At 43.3% G+C, this 27,334-nt stretch overlaps 1 protein-coding gene across 3 annotated transcripts in view; it reads right to left on the bottom strand.

Moving 5' to 3' along the window:
* Nucleotides 1-17,724: 17,724 nt before the first annotated feature.
* The window catches only part of ABCB7 (ATP binding cassette subfamily B member 7), a 40,262-nt gene continuing 30,652 nt past the window's right edge, over nt 17,725-27,334 (bottom strand). For all 3 annotated transcript variants that reach the window (XM_086619650.1, XM_086619651.1, XM_086619652.1), the window contains 3 exons: nt 23,217-23,320; nt 21,516-21,623; nt 17,725-18,803 (listed from right to left, as the gene is read on the bottom strand). In XM_086619650.1, coding sequence (XP_086475776.1) covers nt 18,585-18,803; nt 21,516-21,623; nt 23,217-23,320 — 431 coding nt within the window. In that variant the 3' untranslated portion in view covers nt 17,725-18,584. The remainder of the gene's footprint in view (nt 18,804-21,515; nt 21,624-23,216; nt 23,321-27,334) is intronic.

The following is a 27,334-nucleotide window of genomic DNA, read 5'->3' as shown; positions in this document are numbered from 1 at the left end:
GGCGCTGCCTTTTGCGGAACAGGAGGGGGAAAGGAACGGGCCAGGTGGGAGGCTGCAGCTCCCGAGCTGGCGAGCTTATAAAATACATGGGTTCTCACAGGACCCCACAATAGCTTTTAGAATTGGGGCCCTATTTCTCCACGACGGCCGCAGCGCCGCTGGCCTCGCGCGCGCACCGTGGCCGGAGTCAGTGCGCTGGGGACTGCAGGAAAGTTTTGTTATTGTATCTTCGGAATCCACGGAAGAAATCTCAGCAAATAGAAATGAAACCAGACAGGAGTGTTTTAACTGCGGTTGAAGAAAAGCAAGAGGAGTTATTAGCCTTTTGGTTTAATTAAATTCACTGTGATGTTTAGCAGAGGTTACTGTTCTTAAGTTAGCACTTGAGCTTACGCGAAATTCTGCTGCCTTTTCATCCTAGACAACACAACGCATACAGTCTAAAAAGTTGACTGGGCGATACTGTGTCTGAAACTTTAAAATATGAAGCACTTTAGCCCTTGTTCTCAAGGCACCGGAGAGCTCCGTGTGTAGATGCAGTAATAAAACAGGAATAGTGTAGAGCAACATGTGTAATGCTCCCTGAATTCAGAACACTTTACACATCAACTTTAGGTCCTGCAAAATAAGCAGCTAATCTCATTTGTTCTTCATTAACAGTGGTACCCAGGGCACGCTGGACATCCCAGGCAAATAAATGATCCATTCCCACCGCAGCCAGGCGCATGCTCGAAGTGTTACACCCTGACGTAGAAACAGAGGAGAGTAGTAAGTGATTTGACTGAGGCCGCAGAGCGAGTCGTTGGCATGGCGGCAGCACCTCCCGGTCCTGCCCTCAGTTGTGGTTTTCCTCTCTGGCATCACCACGTTGCTGTGGAAATCGCACAGTTCTGTCCCTAAAACTTTGCACGTTTGTGATCTGTTCCACAGTGCTACATCATGCTGTTGGCACACGACAGCAACACTGCACAACGCCAGCCATATCCTGGGCTGCATCCAAACCAGCGTGGGCAGCAGGTCGAGGGAGGGGATTCTGCCCCCCCCCGCAGTGCTGCCTTCAGCTCTGGGGTCCCCAACAGAAGGACATGGAGCTGTTGGAGTAGGTCCACAGGAGACCACAGAGATGATCCAAGGGCTGGAGCACCTCTGCTATGGAGATAGGCTGAGAGAGTTGGGGCTGTTCAGCCTGGAGAAGAGAAGGCTCCGGGGAGACCTTCCAGCACCTTCCAGTGCCTAAAGGGGCTATGAGAAAGCTGGAGAGGGGCTTTTGACAAGGGTGTGTAGTGACAGGACAAGAGGTGATGGCTTTAAACTGAAAGAGGGGAGATTTAGGTGAGAGATGAGGAAGAAATTTTTCCCTCTGAGGGTGGTGAGGTACTGGAACAGGTTGCCCAGAGAAGTTGTGGCTGCCCCATCCCTGGAAGTGTTCCAGGCCAGGTTGGATGAGGCTTTGAGCAACCTGGTGTAGTGGAGGGTGTCCCTGCCCATGGCAGGGGGGGGTTGGAACTGGATGATCTTCGAGGTCCCTTCCAACCCAAAACATTCTGTGACTCTATGATTTTATTTCACACCTCCCCCCCCTCCATTATCTTCTTGACAGAAAGATTCAAGTAATATAAATGAGTAATTAACCAGGGTCAGGTGAGACAGCAAGAGCACACCTGGCAGCACTCAATCAAATAAACATACATTTGGATGGTGTTCATCAACTGCTTTCAAAATTTCAGGAACTTGGGGGAATTTTTACCCCAAGTCACCCTGCCCCCAGCACACTCACACACAGGCTGTTGCCTTCCAAGTGCCACCAAAGGCACGCAAGAAAATCCAGCAGCTCCTCTGCTAAGGCACCTGGCAGGAAGGGTGTGCGTAGCAGCACCGGGGCATCGACGCTGAGTTTGTCCAACCAGCCCAACTCCTCCCACCGTCTTTGGGCAAGGAAGCAGCCGCGGTGCTGCAACCAGCAGAGTAGAATCACATGGATAAGATGAGTTGTAAGCGCAGGGAGAGCTGTCCCGGAGGTGAAAAGATACATTCCATTAAATAAGCATTGCACCTGGATCCAGTTTAGCAAACAACAACCCAGGTATTTACTTAAACACTGTCTTTTAGAGAGAACACAAACATAAGGCTCCAAGATTATCCTTGGAGCTGTGATCCAATATAATGCCTTTACTTTCACTTATCCGCACGCCATTCATTTAAGGTACTTCAATTACAGAACTACCACAATACCAATCAATCAGCAGCATAAAATTCTGCACAGCGTCTCGGACAACCTTCAAAATTAACAGTCTGTGCACTGCGATCTTTTTATGTACTGCCACAAAGAGATGCAAAAAGTGCACTGACACGATGGAAGTGCACTACTCCCCTTGGCCGGGTGTTCCATTTTCCAGGCTGTCAAACAAAGAGACTCCCAGGTGCGAGAACAAGGTGCTAAGAAAACTCCTTTTGGCAGGAAGGGGTCGACAAAACCCCGCGCGAGGAGGGACCGCGGTGGCAGCCAGCACCTCGCTCTGCCCCGCCGCGCACCCTCGCTGCCCTCCCGACCTCCCCGCTGCGCCGTGCGTCGCAATCGTTCGCTGCAACCTGTAAGACGGAGCAGATCCGACATTTGCATCTGTCCCATCCTCCCAGCTGTCTTCACACAAAACCCCTGTGCCCAGACACGCATGGATATACGCCAGGAGCCTACGTTGGCTCCTCTGTCCCAGAAGCAGGACCCGGAGCCTAAAACAGCAGAACCTGGATTATGGCAACAGGCCAATGCCATGTGGTTTCCAGTTCTCCAAGCACCTATTTCCTGATCATTCCTTCTTTTCCTTTCCTGACGCGTGGGAGCCTCACCAGGGCACACTCAATAAGGGTTAAATCCTTCCTTTGGCACGGTCTGATTCACCTCTGCCACACACAACCCCTCTGCTAAACAGTACCAGAGAGGAGGGCAGAGGGTCACAGGAGGATTCTGGTTTGCCTGCGGCACAAGTGCAACACAAATGTGGTTTCCAAAGATCTCAGATCCTACGCTCTTGGGTAAGCCTGGAAAACCATGGTGCAAGCAGAAAGCTGCCCAGCTGTTATGAACTTTAAAAACCCAGAGCAAGAGGCAGCAGGATAAAGGAGACATCACCCTCCCACCCCTCCCGACCACCAAGAGCTGGAGAGGATTTCTTCTCCCACTCCGTCAGACTGTCAGGACCAACTTTTGAACAAGAAGGGTGTAGTGTGGCATCCCCCTTCCGGTGTGCTGGCTGAGGGAGCTGGAGAAGTGGTGCTGCTGTTTAGTCCACACCTTCCCTTTGCCCTGATGGATGATGTTTCAGAAACACTCAGTAGAAACTGGAGGCTGTTGGTGACCTCTCTGCGCAAGACAAAGTTCCAATGTGCCTGACTGAGCTAGAGAAGGAAGGAGGGTGAGGAGGGTCCCACATTGGTTTTCCAGGCTTCTCCATTCCTCCATATGCTCCTTCCTCCACCGGTCAACCCCTTCCACCCCAAAAAAAAACCCAACCCTCCCTTGAACTCCTTCACAAGGCTAAAAAACTTCCTTATTCAAATCAGAAACTTCCAGTAAGTTAATAGCCTCCGAGGCTTCCCTGGCCCAATGCAACATTAAAACTGTGCTGCTAATAGGCTCTGATCCCTCAAATTAGTCCATATCTCTTTCTCCATGTCCCCCCACCTTCCTCCCAACATTTTAACTGCAAATTGTAAATCTTTTTTAAACCGTGCATTTATCTTACCACGTTTCCACGGCCAAACACCTCATTATTGGTGGCTTCTGAGCAGGAGGAAATAAAAGCTTCCATTTGTGCCTTGGCCAGGACGAATGCTCTGCGGACAGAAGGCTCTGTGTTCTCTCATTTCCTTGGCAGGACTAACAACCTTGGCCACTTTAGGGGAGGCTACTGTGTTAGCAAGGGGGAAAAAAAGAAGGGAAAAAATAAAGAAACAAAGAAAAACAATCAGCAACAAGAGAAAAGCTCAAGAATGGTCTGGTGTGTTTGCAGTGAGCCAGAGCACAGGTTAGAACAAAACCTGGAGAAGGCAAAAGGATCAGGATGTGTCAAAGTGGAAAGCGGAGAGGGAGGAAAGAGGGACGGACAGCTCCTGAGACGGCACAACAACGGCAGCAGCAGCCGTGCAGCTGTTGGGCACAGAACTTTGGCGCGTGTGCGGTGAGCCCCGCGCAGCCCCTGCACCGAATTTACTGCTCCGGCACCGATCCTCGGTCCAGCACGTGCCTGGAGAAAGCCTGACCTGCTGTGGATTCGGTATGGATTTGATCTGCTCACGGCAGTAAATCCAGTGACCCCGGTGAGGCTGGACGCCTCTGCTCTGCGCACAGACTATCCAACGGCAGAGATGCGGTAGGTGTTTCCGGTTATCCCAGAGCCCAAACCTAGTGGCTGCTTCGGCCAAGCCGGCTGGCATCCCAAGCTCCTGGATGAAGATGGCAGAGCCAAAAGAGCTGGCGAGGGCTCTTTGTCAGCAGGTGGAAACCCACCGCTTGTTTAGCATGGCCATCTCTCCTGTGATGCTGCTGTCTCTCTGGGGTGGGCTGCATGGAAACAGAAGGAGGTTCCGTCCTGTTTATTGCTGGAGGAGTTGGTACTTGTAGTGGGCCAGTAAATTATTTCGTTTCTTTAGGAAACATTGAGCCCCTTGTGCCTGCAGGCACCTTACGCTTTACGCCCTTGTTTCAAGCACAGAGGATGCTCCAGTGGTGAACAGAGGTTGCAGAGAGCGGAGCTGATGGAAGTGGCGGGGTTTGGCGCAGACAGGGCAGCAACGTACCACGGCCACGTAGGTCTTGCCATCCCAACTGCTGCTTGGCCAATCTTCAAAACCAAATCCAACCTCAGAGAAACAGGCAAAGGTAAATTCATCTGCTCAGCAGAAGCATTCTCCAAAACGAACGCTGATGAAAATGCTCGCTTCCTTTGAACCTAAACATCCTGAAACATTTCCTGAAGCCCTGCAAGCTCGGAGAGTTCTGGGACTTACCTGGCAGTTCACCTCAGCGTCAGCCCACAGAATCACTCGCGTCTCCTTTAAGCCCCACCTAATGATGCAGCTTAACTGCAGCGAGAGCAACAGTTTTGCTGAATGTGCAACAGTCTCGGCATCACGTTTTGATGTGGGGAGACAGAAGGAAAAGGCTATTTTGCTTAAAGTTCAAGCGTTTCCACGGGGCTCGACTGATGTGGAAAAGACAGAGCCCTCTCCAGAGTATCTGAGGTCAAAAAGCTTTTCTCCTGTGTCTCGGATGTGCCCGCATCTACCTGAACAGAAAGGTACGAGTCTTGGAGATTTTCCTCCCCGTCGTTCTCAGGACTGTGGTTCATTAACGACAAGAAATTCCGTTTCATTAATGTGCATTAACCAGCGACTTTCGCATTAGCGCTGCTGTCTCCAATCAAAGACTCATTTATGGAAAACAAGGGCAGAGGGAACAAGCTGCTTTGGCAGCTTTAAGATGAATACGCCCAAAGCTTTATACCCTCTGTCTTATATTTTTACGTTAAAGTATCATGAGATATTACCATATTTTTCATTATTATTTGTGGCACTAAATACTGCAGCACGCAGTGCCAGATGGCTAATACTCAGAATAAAAATAATGCAAGGCCAATCTTAGAAAGACTCCATGAGAATGTAACAGCATGTATTCATCCTACTTTCCTAATGCACAGTTAAAATATTAGCAGACTTAAAATCTGGTTTTCCAATTTAGAAGAATAGCATATTACAGAATTATATGCATGCATATATACATATATTTAAAGATGTATGTATAAAAATTTTAAATTCTTTCCATTTTATTTGCATGTTTCAAGGGTCTTAACATAATACATGGGCAGATCTTCCTTCGCTCTTTAGAAGGTTATTTTGACCAGTAAAGAAAACTGAATAGTTTCAAAATGCATTAGGAACATAAGCAAAAACCTTTTTCCAGAAACTGTTATTGGTACAAAATATTTTTTTTTTTTTTAATATATAAACAGCTTGAGTCCTAAACTTAACCAGATGGAAACGTGCCTACAGAGAGTTGGATCTAATTCAGAAGAGACTGACAGCCAACAGATGAGCCAATTTAGACCATCCTATGCCAAAAATGGTCAATCATGTTATCTTACGTGTGACTCTACGCTGGCAGATGCCAACTCTATCTAAACAACTTCAAGCATCTTTTTGGAAGACAGGATTATTTTACACACACTTTTAAAAAAATCATAATAACGCTTGATTTTTCTGGAAACATTCCACTTAGTTTCAGCATTTTCTCAAGAGGTTTTTATTAACTTATTTTAAGGATAATTTTTTTTTTTTTTACAGCCTCTTAACAGAATAAATGCTTTCCAATCCAACAAAGACTGATTAAAAAAATACTAAATTGCAGTTCAGTGACAGTCCCCCATTTATTTAAATATTAATAAAAGGAAAGCTTCACACCTGTGCAGACCAACTTAGCTTCTTTAAGGCAAAATGTTTACTTTCAAAAATACAAAGAAACATAACAGTAAGTACAGATTAAACGAACTTCCTGCATCTCTCATCATCTTCCTCAAAATTAAGACTAAAGTTAAAATTAAAGGACGCTTTTTTTTTTATGATGAGTGATTACAACCAAGGCTTTTTTTTTTTTTTCAAGTTTGTAATTCATAATCTCTCTGAACTTTTTTTTTTTTTTACCTTCCAGAAGACGTATTGCTGTTAACCTGCCTCAGACTGGGAATACAGCCCTGGTATGCTTACTTTTTGTTCTTACTCCTAATTTGAAAAAGAATAGTCAAAAAGTAGCAAAACACTTATTGAGTTATTGCCCAGAGAGGTGGTGGATGCTCCATCCCTGGAGACGTTCAAGGCCAGGTTGGATGAGGCCCTGAGCAACCTGATCTAGTTGGAGATATCCCTGTTCCTTGCAGGGGGGTTGGACTAGATGACCTTTGAAGGTCCCTTCCAGCCCTAACCATTCTATGATTCTATGATTCTATGAATCCATCCTAAAGGCGCAGGACCACTCGATTCATTCTCCAGTGCATCTCAAAACCTGTATTTAAGCCCTGTATCTGCTGCCAGCTTCATCTCTTTAAAACTCGGTCTGAATTTTAGCTTCACACTAAAGCCCTGGGAGGTCTCGGGTGATAAGATTCCTTTATCTGTTAGATTGAGAGCTGCCAAAACCAGTGTAAACACTTAGCAGACCATCATCTTTCACCACACACCTTGAAAGGCCACATTTAAAAAGATTAACGTCTTCAAATCTGTTGTTTCCGGAGAGAATAACAAGCTTTTCTTCCAAAGAAGAGGGCAGCAGCTCTGCTGGACAGCCTGTGGTTTGGGGGGTCGTCTTGACAATCGCACACAAAGTTGCAATTTCATTTTCCATTTGGATGGAATTTGTCAGTGGCTGCCTGCCTGCAGTGACCTTACCTCACAGGGCACAACGGAGCCAGGCAATTATCTACATGACTTACAGCGAGGTCTCTATTTCCAACCTTTTTATAGCGTCTTTTGTGATGACAGTCCCAAGATTTTGAGATCCACAGACATTAATCTAGATTGAAGTCTAAGCATTTAGAAGGTTTGAGAGTTCTTCCTTCTAGGACAAACATATATTCTCAGCTTTGTGGTCGTTTCCTTACACTGTTCCTCCTTCTCTTCAAAAAGGCGAGGTCAAGATGTATGAGAGACGTCAAGAGATCAAGAATGACCGGAGGAAGATGGGGACTTGGCACTTGAGGCAACTTTCACAGAAAGGTTCAGTCGCATTGAAAGATTCACGTACGTGCTCCCCCGTCATACGACACGTGTTTTTCAACTGATGAAACCACCAGGGTTTAGGTAACCACACCCTGCTCACACCAAACGTTTCCTTAGCTGGTTTGTAGATCCTATCATTCTTGTACCTTGGCAGCACGATGGGCTCCACTCCAGAACCATTCTAAGATGTTTCAGCTGATCCTTACAGATTATTGGTATTTTTGACACTTTCAGAAACAGCCCACCACATCGAACCGGGTAACATGCTGCAGACTGATCCACAAAGATGACTTTCCAGTCTGCACTGAGGAGCAGCTCCAAGGTGACCCATCGGTAGGATCAGAGATGCTCTGACCCATGGCTGATAAGAAGGTACGGGAGCCCTTGGAAAGAACCACAAACTGCTGGAGAAGCTCTTGGAAAGAACAGAAAGTTAAGTTTTATCACCTAGGTAGGTCTGAGGTTTTTAAATAATTATGGCTGCTGGTCAATGGGTAAAGAAACATATTAGTCAGCTGGAACCAGGCGATCACAGCTTTTCTTCAGTTCTAGATAAACATCTGGCTGAACAGCAAGAGGCAGCGTAGGGCCAAGGACTTCCCTTCCCGTTTTTGTTACCACAACGATAGCTGTTGCCCACCTCAATTGGACAATCTGTGATTCAAAAACTGTGCTGACCCCAGTTGGGTGATTTGGCAAGTACATTTTTTTTCCCTATGGCCACGTTCTCTTTTGCACCTATTTTGGAGAGCAGCACTGACCGCAGTTAGTTGGCTGCGTTGGTTTACCAGGTAGCGGTGGTGGTTTCTTCAGTTTCTGTGCCGCCATTCTAACAGGTCTCACAGCAGGTTCAGTAATGAGGACTTGAGGACAAGGGTGTATTAAAACAAGTAGATGTTGCCTACAAAATATATCATAGGGGAAACTTTGCTCCACTGTGAGGAACCGTATACGTCAGTCACGGGGCATAACAAACCAATCTAGTGAGGAATCTTCTCTTGTAGACAGGCACAGCTCTTCTCCTTGGTTGGTCACACTTACCCATCTTGCACGTTCGAGGCCTTCTACGCTTAGATGACATATGTGCACCTGGGAGTTTACATCTCTTCTAACACTGCCCGTTTTATTGTAAAATTGTTGCCGAGTTGCTTTGAACCATAAAGCCATTAGTCTGTGTTCACTTGCCGTGGAGGCAGCGCTGGTCACGTCAGAGCACTCAACAGCAAGGACTTCATGAGGTTCCTCTCATCTACTCTTCTGTTCCCTGCAGAGTTCATAAGGTAACTATTTTCACTTCATTATCTCCTGCAGTCAGAGAGAAATAATCTGTTGAGTAACTTCTTTTTAATCTGGCTCAAGTGTTAAGAATGTGTCACGGTCATTTATACAGAAATTCACCTGAACGACAACATGGGTCCTTGAGGAAGACTTTTCCATGGAATACCACTCGCATCTCACTACAGTCAGTAGGAAATAAAACCAAGTGTGTTTAACAGATGTCACAAACAGTTTCCAGACTGTCACAGCTTTCCAACACTCGCGAGTCGATTGTTATTACAAGACTCCTGTAAGTCACCAGCAAGAAACAGAGCCCCTTACTCCGCTCATCCTGTCCCGACTGGGGACATGAGCTGTCAGACCGTAAACTCAAAGTTGTCAAATAGCTATAATTTGCAGATTTAGTAAAAGAGCTTAGCATTCCTTTGAGCAAAGTACTTAAGAGATGTATTCAGTGGAATTTAAGGTCTGTGAAAGTCTGTACAGTTTTCTGTTGGAAGAGGATCTCCATAGGACAGCTCAGATGTCAGTAAAGCAGCTTTGGCCTAAATCAGAGACTGCCATTAGACATGTGTTTATATTCCCACTGAATGTATTTCCACAGGGACTTTAATATGGGGCTAATGGGGACTGAATTCAATCACCCCACGTATGACAGTGATACAGCACCAAACACGCATTTCCAACAGACAGGTCTGCTCTTTGCAGCAGCACTACACAGAAATACAGATTCTGATAGACACCAATTCTCAGTGGAAACAACATTAAAAAAAAATTCGTTCTATACTGCAAGAATTGTGTGCGCGTACCACAAGCTTTCTGGCCATAGAATCACAGAACGGTTTGGGTTGGAAGGGACCTCAAAGATCATCCAGTTCCAACCCCCTGCCATGGGCAGGGACACCCTCCACTACACCAGGTTGCCCAAAGCCTCATCCAACCTGGCCTTGAACACTTCCAGGGATGGGGCAGCCACAGCTTCTCTGGGCAACCTGTGCCAGTGCCTCACCACCCTCACAGTGAAAAATTTCTTCCCTATATCCAATCTAAATCTCCCCTTTTTCAGTGTAAAGCCTTCGCCCCTTGTTCTATCACTACACACCCTTGTAAAAAGTCCCTCTCCAGCTTTCTTGTAGGCCCCCTTTAAGTTCTGGAAGGCTGCTATGAGATCACCCCGGAGCCTTCTCTTCTCCAGGCTGAACAGCCCCAACTCTCTCAGCCTGTCTCCACAGCAGAGGTGCTCCAGCCCTCGGATCATCTTCGTGGCCTCCTCTGGACCCGCTCCAGCAGCTCCATGTCCTTCTTGTGTTGGAGACTCCAGAGCTGAACACAACATTCCAGGTGGGGTCTCACGAGAGCAGGTGGATAACATCCGTTACAGTCGCTCTATGGTCTACGTGCATCACACCCCGCTGAACATTAATCGATTCCCTCCACACCCTCGAAGATGAACTTTGGGTGTTCCATGATACAATTTTTCATGTTACTAATCTTCCAAAATTCCTCCCAGCCTCCACTTTAAACAATTCTCAGATACGTGCGTGCACTTTACACATGCATAGAAGTCTGGATTCAAGCATTAAAAAGCCTGAAGCCTGCCAAAAAAAAAAAAAAAAAAATCTTTCTCTTAATGCTACAGATACGTGTGACGCCTACTGCGCAACCCACGGGCGGGCTGGACAGATCCACCAGTCATTCCTCTACTTCATGTATCAGCTTCCCCATGGCAGCGGTAGCGTTTTAGCCATTTTACTCCACTTCTAATATTTAATAAGCTGTTCCTTAGCGCTTCCTGCCAGCACAGAAGGGAGAACTGTCATAAAACGTGACCTGGTGCGTGGTTTTTTGGTGAGGTCTTACAACCCCAGGTCCAAACACGCAAAACCCATCACCAGCACAGGCTTTGAAATAAACCAACGTGAAGTTTGCAGGAGGCAGAAGTAACAACTCCAGCCCAAAATACTTCTGCTGCCTTGTGCTCTTCCCCCTCCCTCGGATCCTGCCAAACATCCTCCATTACTTGAATCACGTAACAAGTGATGTCACTCGTTACCTTTTACAAATTCTGCCAACACTGTTTTTCCCAGAAAACAGTCCCTGGTTTTCATTGTAAATAGGCTCATTTTTTTACCCGTGTTCTTCAAAAGCCGGGAAGTTTTTCAAATCACCCCTGCTGAACATCCACAAACGTGTATTTCCATTTTTCAAAAGCTGCAGAGCCCATTTCGTAATTCACGCCTCAACTGTGCTTGAAACGTTAATTCCCGATCACAGACTGACCTTCACATTCCATTTTCTCTAACTAGCGTAAAATGGAAACTTTTCATCTTTTCAGCCTCTACTTTTCTAAATATTTGTTGGTGCACGCATGAGGCCAGCGAAGTCTTCAGGTGACACCTGCAGAGCGCTTCACAGCGCAGTCGAAGGACACAACGCAAGCGACAGACCATGTTTCAGCCTGTTTCTTCCTCCTTTCCCTCTCTCCTCTCCAGGATAAGGTTGATAGCTTTACAAGACACATTTTAAGTCAGTGTGACATAAATGCTTTACCTGACAATTTTACAAAGGGCTACAAAGCACTGAAAATGGGAAATGAAAAGTCGGGCAGCTGAGATGTCACATTAGTCTTTCAGCCTTGGGGATGCTATTTTAAATTCTGCCCTAAGACACTAGTCAAAATGCATTTTTTCTTTTTTTTTTTTTATTTTGAATTAATAAATCCACTGTGCAACTTCATACAACTGACATTTCTCATCTGCGAGAGACCCTGCGCTGGAACGCGGAGGTGACCACAGTCGTGACTGCACCGCAGCTGCAGGAAACTCACCCAGCAGCTCTGTGAATTCTTCAGATTTAATTCTGCACACAAACTGTATTCCATCAGCCCCACTTTCACAAGTGCCCAGTGACTCAAAAGAAAGTTAATCAGAATTTTGTCTCATGGGATATGCCTTGAAGTCTGTTTAGGAACCTACCTCTAGCCTAGCACGCAGCTTGCCAGCGTAACTAGCCATACTTCATGTAAAGAGGATCATAACTGAAAGAGGGGAGATTTAGATCAGATAGAAGGAAGAAATTCTTCCCTCTGAGGGTGGTGAGGCACTGGAACAGGTTGCCCAGAGAAGTTGTGGCTGTCTCATCCCTGGAAGTGTTCAAGGCCAGGTTGGATGAGGCTTTGAGCTACGTAGTGTAATGGAAGGTGTCCCTGCCCATGGCAGGGGGGTTGGAACTGGATGGTCTTTGAGGTCCCTTCCAACCCAAACCATTCTGTGATTCTGTAACGGGGCTGACCAAACATCCATCTAGATGAGCACTGTGTGATGGACACCATACACCAGTTTTTCAGGCTCTTTTCTTATGCATCCCCAGGACAACACCCAGCAACACCTCCCCTCGTACAGACAGCATCCCATGCGCTTGGCCGGTGCCTTGGCCAGCTGGCCCCAGAGAGAAGAGCGTTTCTCACGTGAGGTGCCACTGACGGGCTCTGCCAGCGTCCTGGTGGGAGACAAAAGGGAGCTGGGGACTGGAAGAACCTCAGCCTGCAGACCTTCCTCTGTAGGACTGATCTCTCCAGGTTTCGGTTGGTTTTCCAGGCTGCATAAAGCCATCTTTTCCCCGAGTTTAGTCACACCATCTGCAGAAACTGATCAAAAGTCACACGACAGGAATTTAAAAAGATGTTTTTCAGGGACTAACCATTTAAGGATTTTCTTAAAAAGAAAACAGATTTGACACTAAAGTCAAGCAGCAGCTGAATTCTAGAATTTCCATTCTACAGGATGCTCAGATATCTGCAATTTACCTCCCTCACCATTTCGATGACATCACCGTTTCATTAACAAGACACCCATACATCACAGTACTGCCACATCTCGTCACAACACTTTTTAAAAATATATTGGTTTAGGAAAATGGTCTGGCTCCTTCCAGGAAACATGACAAACTCTTCAGCACACGGTTAAGAAAGCATCCAGCTGCCATGGAATCTCCTGTCCCGTGCACAGGCTGAAAATATAAATATCCAGCAGACGTCAGGACTAAAGGTGGGGAGGGCTGTTTAGATGCTCAACTAACCAAAATAAACGTAATTGGAAGTTTTTCAGTGGGAAGCAGCAGATAATCGATAGCATACTAAATTGGCATTTCTGCAACCATTGTCTGAAGGCACTTGGGATGTTAAATGAGGCTGGGAACCTCAAAATGATTCCTAATTCATGTGAGGATTATAAAATGCTGGATTTGTAAATATTATTTCCCTCGATGCACACACACAACTCGAACAAGCGCTAACAGAAGTTGTATGTATACATGAAGAAAAAGAGCCATGCTGCCATTGGAGCTCTTTCCCCTCAAAAATTAATGACTTTTTTGGTCAGGAAACATTTGCAGAGTACCCTTGCACAGTGCAAGACTTCAAGATAGAGCAAATGAACTTTCAGAAACGACAGCTGAAGTTCATCCAGTCATACCGGACAAATCCCAGCCTGCTCCAGGACCTCACACTCGCTCATTCCATCCAGGCACACGGAGCACTTGGCGGTGACCACGGCTTTGAGACAGCGACAGCAGGACCAGTGCTGGTTGTAGCTCAGGTTAACACGGTGCAAGGGCGTTAGAGGAACTATCAACATCGGGCGTAAATAAAACCACAGTCATTGCTTTCGCATTTGGGAACGAGGAACTCAAGTCGCTGCCGCGCAAAGAAGAAAGCCGGTCAGTAATTAGAGTTTTCACTAAAAAGGCCAATCCCAAGCTTCCCTTTCCGAGCGGAAGAGCCGTACTCCCTTAGCTGTTATTAAAATCACTGCTGTTTGTGTTCCATCCCCGTGACTGCTCCCTCTGGGAATTGCTGCGAAGCTGGAAGAGCCATTTTGACACGACACCCGTTTCTATCCACAAAGATAAATCCTTTATTTAGTAATAATTATCTATACACAGATGGACAACAGAAGTCAGGGTAAGAAGTCTTCCAGCAGAACGTTTACACAATATGATCTTCAACTAGATTTTTGTGTTGTTCTTGACCATCAACCACCTTATTATACAATGGGTGTTTTACATTTCCATTCTGAAAAGAAACTTGATCATAATTTAAAAATCTCAGTGTTAAAGAGACGTGGGGAAATACCAATCCATGGAAGAGAACTGCTGCGAATAAACCGAGGGCTCGTCTGCAAGTAGCAAATTACAATTTTCTATTTCTAAAAAGGAAAACAACCTCCCCACCAACCACTAATTACGTCTTCTAACTTGGAGGTTAGAATAGCCAAAATTTTCTGTGTTGTGTCTTCATATCCTGTGCCTAATAAGTTTTCATATGGGAATTAAAATTAAATTCTCTAAGTTCATAGATGACTATACACTGCAAGAAGCAGCCCCTTTTTAACATCCATTTTTCACACACATATTTCCTTTAAAAACAGAGAACGAAAAGGGAAAAAAAATAAATGTCTTTTCCCACACTGAAATTGCAGCCAAAGATTTTATAATGGCAGTAGATAATCTGAATTTTGAAAAACAAGCAGCTAAAAGTCCAGAATATGAAAAGCTGCTGTTTAGAAAAGTGATGTTCCAGATTACAGAAGAGCAGAATTACCAAGATCCACAGAAGATGTGTAAAAGCTCCAAAATAAATCTGTTTCCTGCAAGAAACTGTAAAGTTTTTTAAAGAGATGCCAAATATATTGTCTTAAGAGTCAGTGTGCTACAGTGACGGTCTCTCCACAGCCATGACTCTCCCATTCAGTGTTTTAAACATCTGCTTCAAACAGTGATGCTCTGGAGTCATGGCATAAAATAAAAATTAATTAAAAAAACAAGCACACATCAAGCAGACAAGAGAACCACCAAATATTGCTACTGCTTCTCCGAGCGACCCGCTCACGAGCACAACGGAACACTCAGCATTCTGTTGTCAGTTGTGTGATGCTGGAGGATCCTGCTCATTTACAACTCTTCAGCTACGTGTTGAGTTTTTCCACTTTTACAGGAAGTTCTTCCCACTTAACTTTTGAAAAGTAACGAGGGGAGAAAAACCTTTTTGCTCCCTTTAGTACCAATGCCTTTTTTTTTTTCCTTCTTTTCTCCATTTCTTGTGTGTAGCTGCTAAATTTACTTACAATGGTAAAGCATATTTTTGTAACCTGTGTCTAAGAAGCAGACAGACAAGCACAAAGCCGCCACCAAGTCAGGAATATTTATCTGGCAACTCCACAACACAGCAAGTTTTCAGCCACCTCCAGAAACTCACTGCAATTCTTTAAAATAACATTTTCTACTGTATGGCTGGCCTCTTTTAGGAAATGCCTTTGTTAAGTTACCTCCCGTCATCCCGTTCGCTTCAAGCTGGACAAAGCTGCAACACACTGACTGGCATCAAAAAACAGAGCAAAAAATATCAAAATATCAAAAAACAGAGAGCAAAAAATAACGCAGATCTAAACCAACATCGATCATTTCTGGTATTTGCCATCTGACAGCAGTCCCCATGCCAAACCTGTGATGCCCAAACCTCTCGGAGCACTTGCAAAGTCCACTCCAGCGATAAAACACATCACTTGTTCCCCTGAAAACTTCGCAAACACCATCAAATTTGGCATTAAAATGGCTTTTGCTTTCAGACTATTGGAAAGATAACACCGGCTTCTGCGCTGGGATGTCTAAGCCCTGAAATACAGAAAACTGTTCATTGAGGAAAAAAAAAACCTTCTCCTCCATCTTTCAGACCAGTGACGTTTCTAATAGTTCTGCGAAAGGAACAAAAAAAATCTTCAGGATCAAAATATTACCATTTACAGCCTTTGCACATCATCTGCTGCACGCAACAGTGGATAAATTGTTTAATTTCAAAAAGTAGCTCTTGCGGGGTGGGGAGGAATTGGAGAGGGACGACACAATGTTTGGGGTTTTTTTTTATTAGCCACGATACAGGCAAGGGAGATGCCTCATAAAGAGACTTTTTAATAAGCCTTTGCTAACTGTTTCTGGCAGTTCAGAGATAACTGCACCTTTACAGTCAACCTCACTGCTGTCAGAAACTAAAAAAGGAGACAATTAGTAAAAATAAAAGGCAGACTAAGCTAGAAGAATTCTAAACTGCTGCTACATTAACAAGGCTTCACTTTGCTTCTGCACTCCGAGGATGAAAACTTCAGTCCTTGCATTCGATCTACTTTTAAAATAATTTTTAACTGGAGATTGATGCAAGGTTGCTTTTTTTCACCCATCGTTTTAATACAGAGAAAACGAGTGAAAAGACAGCAAAGGGTTTGCTGCTCTTAAGTTACTGTTCCTATATTTAGTTGCAGGGGAGGGCATAATGCAAAAAAATAAATACTATTTGCAACTAAATTTCCAGAGGCACCGAATTCAGTGCTTCACTAGTGCCCACCACTGAGAAATCTTGCATCTGATTTGCAAATGTAATTGTATCCGTGTAATTATACTGGTATAATTCCTCAGGAAAAAAAAAAAAGTTACTTTCCAACATCCAAGGAAAGATTTTTATTTTTAAATTCGACATGAAGAATTATACCAGAATAACCTGTGATGAAGAGATATGGTAAATCTCCCTGAAGACATAAGACCTAAAAATACAATTCTGTTGTGGTGGGCTGACCGTGGCCGGATGCCAGATGCCCACCACGCCACCCTCTCACTCCCCCCTCCTCAACTGGGCAGGGGAGAGGGAACATAAGGAAAGGCTCCGGGGTCAAGGTAAGGACGGGGGATCACTCAGCAATTACCCTCACGGGCAAAACACACTTGACCTAGGAAATTATTTGAATTTATTACCGATCAAATCAGAGCAGGGTAATGAGAAATAAAACCAAATCCTAAAAACACCTTCCCCCCACCCCTCCCTTCTTCCCAGGCTCAATTGCACTCCCAATTTTTCTACCTCCTCTCCCCGAGCGGTGCAGGGGGATGGAGAATGGGGGTTGTGGTCAGTTCATCACATGTTGTCTCTGCGGCTCTTTCCTCCTCACACTCTTCCCCTGCTCCATTGTGGGGTCCCTTCCATGGGAGACAGTCCTCCACAAACTTTTCCCATGTGGGTCCTTCCCATGGACTTCAGTTCTTCACGAGCTGCTCCAGCACGGGTCCCCTGCCGGGTCACAAGTCCTGCCAGCCAACCTGCTCCGGTGTGGGCTCCTCTCTTCACGGGTCCACAGGTCCTGCCAGCAGCCTGCTCCAGCGCAGGCTTCCCAAGAGGGCACAGCCTCCTTTGGGCCCATCCACCTGCTCCAGCACGAGCTCTCCATGGGCTGCAGGTGGATCTCTGCTTCACCATGGAACTCCATGGGCTGCAGGGGCACAGCCTGCCTCACCACAGTCTGCAGAGGGATCCCTTCTTTATCATGTCATCCCAGAGAGGCTACCACCATCACTGATGGGCTCAGCCTTGTCCAGCAGCAGGTCCTTCTTGGCACCTGCTGGCATTGGCTCTATGCAACACGAGGAAAGCTTCTGGGAGCTTCTTGCAGAAGCCATCCCTGCAGCCCCCTCACTTCCAAACCTTGCCACACAAACCCGATACACCTGGAGTGTCCTGCAGATCACAAAGACCGACATTTCTTGACACTAAAGAAGTTTTGACTATTGGAACAAGGAGATAATTATAGCAATGCTTTCAACATGATTCGGGTCGTTTTCTCATACGTTAGTGACATAACAGAAATTTATGGAAGACTTTATTGAATCTTAATTGCTCCCTAAGACCGTGACTGAAATAGAAAAAGTGACTGCATTCTGCTTTGACTACTACAGCAGATGTTGAGGATACAGAATCCTGAACTCGGATTTTTTTCATGTAAGGGAAACTTCCCATTCTTCATAAATGTGTACAATATTTTGTATGATTTCTGTAAAGTCACACAATATTTCAATTCCAGATTTTCACCGGCTTTTAAAAATACTGTTAGTTTTCTTTTAGAATAATACCAATACATTTCCTGATTGTCCAGTATGAAAGCTGTTTTTGAAGGGTGAGATGGATAATTCCAGTATTTAGTTTGCAGCAAGCCTCTAATATTTCGTTGAGGCTTTTCTTAATCTTTTAAGGAAGAACATTTTAAACCAGAACACCACTGAACAATTTAAATTGCATCTTCCTCACTAGCAAATGAGTTTAAATTAGCCCAATTACAATTAAAACATGACATATTTATCAACCATTAATGATGAGAAATAATGTCAATGAAGGACAAATCTGTTTACAATTTAATAATCCACCTCAAGCGACTACCAGGATAATTGTCCCGTGCCTAAAAATTGCCATAAATTACACTCTTAGTTGAGAACTTTAAAGTTTTTGAAAAAGCTCAGCTCTTGCAGATGCCACTGAATATTAGAGATTTCTAAAGATGTAAAAATAGAACTCCTTTGGTTGAAATTATGTCCCTCTGAGAAACTGTAAAACCCCAAAACTGCAAAATCCAGGGAGTTTTTGAACGCTGACTTAGAAACAAGAGCTGCACTTCATTGTAATCTTGTGCATTTTTAACCTGCTATAGAAGATTAACCCAGGACCACATTTAGCATGAACAGTTCCCACAGCCTTTCACACTATTGATTATTTCTTCTTTTAGTTTCTTCCTTTCCTCCTCTTTGGAGGTCTGAGTATTCCTCTCCTCCCAGCTTGGATTGTTATGACTATTCAGTACTTTGCTGCTCTGTGTATGCCACATTTCAGAATAAAGATTGTTGGGGCTTGCCAGGAGGTCTGCGTGTCTACCGCGTTCCACAACTTTGCCCTGCAAAAGAAGAGGAGTAAGTCAGTAAGCAGCACTGCCAGGCCTTTAGGAATATAAATGCTGCCAACAGAGGTGCCACAGTTTTACAGCACAGATTACAGCAGTTACTCATGAGAAAGAGCTTGGGACAGCAATGAAAAATTGATTACGTGGTGCACGGAATTGTGTGTTACACTGCAAGCTGAAAACAAGGAGCTGTGGTGTTCTCAGTCTTACATAAATGGGAACAGAGATGCCTTTTGGCCATCTGGACAAAATTTAAAGCTCACCAACACAGAAAGTTTTTTACTATCTAAACTGTAAGAGCTATTTAAAGTAGATGTAGACCTCTATAGGAGGAGCAAGGTGTTCTACTACTAGCACAAAAGTCACATGGACGTACCAAAACAAACAGATACTTGTCTTTGCTTGATACCAAAAATATTTACACTAAGCAGCTAAAAGAAAAGAGCACAGAGAGGGATTTGTATTAGATAAGCAAAACATATTTAAAAGAAAATCCTAAAAACAATTTGTGTAAATTGTGCTTTTAGATGGGTGCTCAGCAACTTGTGTCATCGCACTGTTGTCATGAAAACTGAGCGAGCAGTTCAGTTCATCTGCACTATTCTCAAGAGCAAGGATGATTTATTGGCTGTCACTGTGGAAATGGGAAGGGAAGGGTGGAGAGGAGAACTCAAATCCTACGGACAGTGAAACAACACTACTCTTCAAAAAACAGGCTCATCTTTTTAGTTTGAGATACACATTTACATTCACAGACTTAAAATAAGTTATTAATTCTTCAGCTCTTCTTTCTTTGGGGAAAAAGACAGCATTATGTGGACAACTACATGGATTTTATATTAGTTCTGAATCTGGTCTACAACTAAATCTACCTCCTTCTGACAGCTGCTGAGGAACATGCCGGGGCAAAAACTGGGTCTCATCACTTCTATTACTAGTCGTGCTGGTGGAATCTGAAGAAACACACACTTGATCAACATAACTGCAGAATTTATTTAAAAACTTCAAGTGGTTCATTTAGAGGGTGCACTGTAGCAGAAACCAGGCTTTGGAACTACAGCCTTTTCTTAGCAACTCGTGAACAATCATCGAAAACGTAACTTCTCTGTTCAGCTTCACAGCATTAAGATCAATACCATTAATACAGTGTTTATTTAGTCACTCAAGGATTATTCTGATTTTATCTTGGCAAAGGTTCTGAAAAATATGATGTCATATTTCCAGTGCTAAGCAAACCGAGTCCCAGTCATCTTGTCTCGTCTCCAGTACTGAGCCTTATTTATCCTGGTTGCTAACACAGTGCTCATCCATCAAGCTGGGATGACAAGAGGCAACTTTCTGCTGAGCAAACGTCACGGATGCCTCATGAGGCAGTGGGGCACTAGAAGTGATGCACCACGCTGCCTTACTCATTCACAACCCTCACTACGCTAACATCATTCCGGAAAGCGAGCACCCTAGCTGTCTTACAGTTTTAGGTTGTGCTTTTCTTTCTAATTTAACAGTTACACTATAACACAAAACACACTCTTAGTAAGCTGTGAAAACTTGCTTCGAAAACAAAAAGTCGCAGATTGCCTTGTAACATGTTAAAAAAAACATTCGCAAGATGTTTGAACGTGCAGTTACATAAAGGATACACCTTAGGAAATGATTTTTCAGCAAAAATGAAAAAATAAGCAGATCAAAAACAAATAAAAAACCCTACAGAGCAGTATGAGTGATTCATTCCACTATTTCATTTCTAGACTCAAACAAAGCTGAGATTTGTATAACATCGTCATGAATATCACCATTTCGTAAGATTTTGTTCTAATTCTCCATGAAATCATTTAATATACTGTAGGAATAACTTATTTTCTTTTAGATATGCATATTTCAGTCACTAAACGCACCTATGATCACAAGCAACTGAAAAAAATGAATGCACAGATAAATTTAACATCTATTAGCAGCAGATTAGAGCATGATATTTTCAGCATTATCACTTGAAAGGGTCTATTAAGTCATAATAAGGACATTTATTTTAAATCTATAGCCAGATATGGGTAATAAAAAATAAAATGGACTTAGGACAGACTGAATATGGAGGTAACAGCTGAATAGTGGTATTTTGTAAGTCCAAAGTTGTTAACTTTTTTTTTCTTCTAAGAGAAACATACAGAAAAAGAATAATCACAATTTTCTATAGGTACAATAGAGAACAGTGTTCAGATTTATAACATAATTAGATTGAACAATCCTGGAACAGTTTTATCTGCATGGAAACAGAACACGCTGTCTCCTCTCTTGCCATTGAAAGAAAAAAAAACAATGGAAAAATAGACACTCACTGAGTAAAGAGAATGAAGCCTAAATTGGGGGAACACATTACGAAACCTAATCTGACAGAAGCATGTAATAAATTAGATTAAAAACTTGCAGCATCAAGCCAGTCCTAGAGTATCAAGTGAAATTTGTCATAATCCATATAAATAACATGCAATTAAATGAACTAGGCAAATGAAGTAAAAATGTAAGAGTCACACATGCAAGCTCCTGCAACGGATAACTGTTAGTCGCGAAGAAGAGAAATATATAAAAAGGGCTAGAATTTTCAAATATGGTTCACTTCCAAAGAAAAAACTTTCAGTAGCTCAGTGGGAGTATCGTATTTCCAAACCAAGAGTGACATGTGAAAATTACAACACAAGGTGATCACCTCACCTGATCCAGCACAATGATTTCATCTGCATCAACGACTGTCGACAACCTGTGAGCGATGAAAACCGACGTTCGGTGTTTCACCATGTCCCTCATGGCATTGAGAATATTCTGCAAGATTAAAACAGAGACAAACCCTTACACACTCCTAGGTGGTATGAAGAGAAATAAAATGTTGTCTGGAAATATGCAAATTATTGTAAATAAGTTTCAAGAAACATCTCGTGTATTGCTATAGCTTCACAATAAGAAACAGAAGAACCCAAAGCATGAAATATCTGTGGCACTGATGAAGTCCCCAAACTGAAAAAAAAACCCTTTATTCATAGAATAATGCAGGTATCCCAAGGGACAAAGGAAGGGAAGTATTTACTTCATTCAGCAAAAACTTCTCCTTGCAGCCATGCTACAAAAGCAACATAAACAGCAGCAAAAGCACCTGAAAATAATAAATCATAATAATAATTCTTCCCAATCAAAGAAAGTTAAAGAAAAAAATCCCTGTTAGTATCACGCCAATGTGGAACATACAGGAACCCTGGGAATTACCTATCTATCCACTGCTTCCTTTGGGAGAAGTCTCTTCCACCTTCCCAAACTACATCCAGATGCAAGCAGCACTAACTGGGAATTTGTGCCCTTGCGACAGTAAATGAAGTGTCCACTTTATTTTCCTGAAAAACGCTTGCTTTTGTCAAAAACATTTTGATTACCAGACACACTTTCGTGGAAAGGACTCCTTTTCATTTCCTGTCTTTAAAGTGCAGTTCTGCTGTGAAACTTGCAGCTTTGCTTATCATTTTTGCAATAAATACAGCAGAAGAAAAGAGGGAAAGAATCCAAGCAGCGTTCTGTGGAATTGTGTATGTTATGAGCTCTTCTGGTCCAGCGAGGGAGCTGGACTATGTTTGAACGCTGTACTATATAGACGTACAGGTTGTACTCTGATTCCTTTGGTTATGGAAAAAGAAAGTACTTTAGTGATTACAGGTCAACAAATTTGCTCAATAATCTGCATAAATGAACACAAACACAGCCCTAGCTCCAGTCGTGGGTGACATTAGTTGGTGAAATTACTGCTGGTGGTGAGTTTTCTGTTTACGCACAGATGTAGTTATGAAGCCTGATGCAGTTTCTGTGGTAGTGTCATGACATCGATGTCACAACGCGCTGGTATTTCACAGCCCTTCCTGTGAAGGGAATACAAATTAATGCCAGCACTGCAGGTTACACCTACCTGATTTGCATCCCAGAAAGATGCTGCACAACAAACAAGAGGTTCTCTCTTCTGCATTACATCACAATTATTTCCAAGGTGTTCTTAATGAATGCTAGGTGTCATCTAAACACCTTTTAAAGCGGACTGCAAAGTTTCACACTTCATTGCCACGAGGCAATCGCAACAGCTTCAAGAGATGAATGTTTAACAGTGAATGGGACCTCAAGAGTGTAAAACAGAAAATGCACCCTGAGACTGAGCTGACCACCTTCTCTGTGGCTCATGGAAGACAGAGACTCAGTGTCTCTGCTCTGGCCTTTAGGGAAAGGACTTAGCCATAGGATCTCTTATTAACAATACCAGGAAAAAGCGACAGCAACCTGGCAAAAAAACAAAATTCTTTCTGAGAGGACAAGAACAAGAAAAAAGCATCCGAATCAGACATCATTACACCACTTAAGTTTTCTGGTTTTACCCCAACTTACCTCTTCTGTAATTGAATCTAAAGATGATGTGGCTTCATCATAGAGAAAAATAGGTGGCTCCTTTAACATTGCTCTAGCAATTGCAACTCTTTGCTTTTCTCCTCCTGAAGGGTGGGAGGGAAGAGGAGGGAAAAAAAAATTAAGTTAGAATCGTGATATTCTAAATTCAACTGCAGACATGACTGTTTTGGGGGTTGTTTTTTTTTTCTTTTTTTTTCTTCTTATTTAATACACATCATAGTTGCTACTGATAAAGGTCTGTACATGTTACATAAGACATCACAGAAGTTCCTGCTCCCTCTTAAGTCCAAAGTGATTCAAGATTGCTCATCCTTTTAGAAAAGGACAGAGAACTGTTTTGCATATGTTACAAGGCAAGAGCAGGTAACTAACGAGGATGCACAGTAACTCACTCTATACTCCAGGGAGTATGAGCTCATTTACCTGGCCTAAGCTGTGCCCTGTGCATACATATATCCTGCTTTCTCTCGCAAATAAACACCACTCCTTCCTTGCCTGCTGTATTTGGTTTCATGCATCTTGCACACAACATTTTTTCTTTCAGGTGTCTCCTTGAAATTCATCTAACTTTCCACTCCATAATGGCCCAGATTTGAAGTGTCCATACCCAACAGCTTTAACCAGCAAATTTCATTACAGAACACAACTAATATGGTACTGAAACCACCTTCATTGTGCAGTCTGGTTTCTGACATACCCAAGTTTTAGACTAGTTTCCTTCCTTCACAATTCTTACAGCCAACATCTACCCAAGAACAATTTAGGACAACTTTTCCAGACAGGAACACAGATGCGTTTGAGAACTTAAAATCTGCTAAACATTTGGTATGCAATGCAAACATTTCACATTTGTGCACTTGTCCTCCTTTGTTTTATTCAAGACTTCAAAACATTCCATTTAATACCATTATATTCTCGTTAATGTTCCATTCCTATCAGGACAGAACATGCTTTAATAAACCATTTAAAAGGCTGATAATAATGCTGCAGTTCAAATTTTAAACTGTCTTTGGCAGAACTCAGTAGCAATTAGGATTGTACAATTTACTCAGCCTATTTTAATATACTCTCTCTCCCCCTGCTTTAAAGCATGTTCAGAACTCACAGCTTGGCAATATCCATGTTTGAAAGACATACTGCAGTCACAAAACCCAAGGTTTTTCCTTACATTTGTAACATATCTACTTCATGTTCTTCCCCATTCATAGTCAGGACAGCAGCACGTTAACCATTTCCTTCACAGTCAGGGTTGGGGCTGCTGTAGCTCTATTACACATCTAGTAGAAAACACTCAGATGGATGCTACTCAAAACAGCCAAAACAGCTTGGTTTTCATTATTTACTCTTGACAAATCAATCATTGAGACCAGTGAGAACTGCACTAAACGCTTTCTTCATTTAAATTGATAAAGCTCTCATTGCAATTAAGACTTCCTTATGCCTATTTTCATACCACACAAGCAAGGAAAACCACACCAGGGGAGAGAAACTCAGATACTGAGGCTTGTTATCCAGGTACTGTGCTGCCATTAGGGAGTTTTGTTTGTATGGAGGTTCTTGCCAGCTATAGAAAAAATATCCACCAGTTCTAAAGCATCAAGACAGCACTTCTAACATCCAGTTTTCCAATGCCAGTCCTCAAAGTAGTAAACTGTTCATTTACTAGGAGAAAGGAATCCATAATACACCGAATCTTTGCATACAGGGAGAATCCAATTATTTCTTAAACTAATCATTGCTGCACTCAACTGATTTAACTATTCACAGAACAAGGGCCCCAAATTAGGATCCCAGCCTTTACTGGCCCCACCGATCACACATCTGGGACCCGCATCAACTGCCACTGTGCCCTTCACTGACACACCCACCATGCCAGCGGTCCCGAAAACCTCATTTTTTCCATCATGCATATAAATGCCCGGATTTCAAAAAGGACCACTTAAATTCACAAAGCATACACTCCTCCTACTTCTTTCACAAAATATTATTTAAAAAAGACAAAATGAATCAGGACTTTGTGAAGTATAAGAAGCCTCACCCTATCTGAAAAACAATATTCGACTGATTCAGAAATTAATCTAACATGTACCTTTCTAATAATTTAGAGAGCCATTCCACTATTTGGAAAACTACAGAGATTCCAAGTTACAAATGCCAGACTTTTAGAGAGCTACTGAAGCAACTCAATGACACACATTTGACACCACCAAGCCATCAAACAACTGAACCATTTCTGGCCATTACAGCTCTCATTACCAATGAAAATACTGGTCTAACAGGAGCACATTTGATACAGCAGACACATTCCAACCTAAAACCACAAACTGGCACCTGCAAGCCAACACACACAGAGTCCAATTCCCCAAATTCCCCAGTGAGCACACGACTGCACTGAAGATCAATTCCATGTGCAATAAGAGGAAGCCCAAGACGAACAGACGTTTTAAGACTACTGTACCCTGACTGTAAATATTACTGGAGCTTGTTTATTACTATCGTTTGCCAATACTCACCTAATTTGCTGAAAATAAGAAACTGAAGCTGCTACTTCAGTGGCAGATGCCCACTCTGAGCTCTATCAGCTCAGAAATTCAGTCATTAGCCCAAGAAGTGGTTTACATACTCTTTCTTTCTTTAAATACAAACAAAACAGGAAAAGAACACACTTCACTTTCTAACACCACGTTGGTTAAAGCACTGTTAGATGGGTGCTTATGACCATCATTGTGGTAGCACAAAATGAAGGATGGAGTAAAGGCACAACCCATTTTCAGAAAGGCTTTGTTAAAGGAGTTGTGAGGTCAAAAGGAATCTCCAACATGCTCACACACACCTCTCCAGATTTAGAATGGGACACAGAATTATAGAATCATTTAGGTTGGAAAAGACCCTTAAGATCATCGACTCCCACCATAAACCTAACACTGCGAAGCCCACCACTAAACCCTGTCCCTAAGTGCCACATCTACACATACCTCCAGGGATGGTGACTGAACCACTTCCCTGGGCAGCCTGTTCAATGCTTGGCAACCCCTTCAGTGAAGAAATTCTTCCTAACATCCAGTCTAAACCTCAACGTAAGGCTAAAGGTTTGAGCAACCTCATCTAGAGAAAAATGCCCCTGCTCGTAGCAGGGGGGCTGGTCTAGATGACCTTTAGAAGGTCCCTTCCAACCCAAACCATTTCTATGCATCTATAAATGCCAAGACATTTCAAACCTATTGTTAGTCAAATCCTCTTTCTTGAAATTATTCGTCTGGGGAGATAGGCAACACAAGAGAAATCTTTCATCATTATCACAGTTCTCTACAGTTCTGCCAGTACCTATTTTGTATCTTCTACTCACTCACCCAGATTTGTGCTTCTCTTTTATTTCCCTTCTAACCTCTGTATTCCCCTTTTGCAAATACGCATGACTTCTCCTGCACATACATCCCGGGTACAGAACGTAACCTCTGATCCTCTGTTTCAAAGAGACCAGGACTCCTGACTTCAGCAGCTGCGTAGTAAGAAACATCACAGAGAGCTTGCAGTATGAAAAATCTGTGGCCCACCACTGCTTGTATTGGCTGGAAATTTTAAACAAAAGCATAGTGTGTTTTGCTTTTTCGAAACAAGACAACAGGAGATGGCTGTGATCTTATCGCAGCCTTCCAGGACTTAAAGGGGGCCTACAGGAAAGCTGGAGAGGGACTTTTTACAAGGGCATGTAGTGACAGGACAAGAGGCAATGGCTTTAAACTGAAAGAGGGGAGATTTAGATTAGATATAAGGAAGAAATTTTTCACTCTGAGGGTGGTGAGGCACTGGCACAGGTTGCCCAGAGAAGTTGTAGATGCCCCATCCCTGGAACTGTTCAAGGCCAGGTTGGATGAGGCTTTGGGCAACCTGGTGTAGTGGAGGGTGTCCCTGCCCCTGGCAGGGGGGTTGGAACTAGATGATCTTTGAGGTCCCTTCCAACCCAAACCGTTCTACGATTCTATGGTTTTAATGAACTTTGCAAATGCACCTTCTACTTTTCATAATATCCACTGAGGAGGGGAACAAAACCCACCAGTGAACTGATTTCATAATACTCATGAAATGTGTATCTCATT

The sequence above is a fragment of the Tauraco erythrolophus genome, chromosome 13, assembly GCF_009769465.1.
Source record: "Tauraco erythrolophus isolate bTauEry1 chromosome 13, bTauEry1.pri, whole genome shotgun sequence".
NCBI classification, from domain to species: domain Eukaryota; kingdom Metazoa; phylum Chordata; class Aves; order Musophagiformes; family Musophagidae; genus Tauraco; species Tauraco erythrolophus.
Note: the sequence above shows the minus strand (reverse complement) of the source record. Positions and strands in the feature narration are given on the sequence as shown.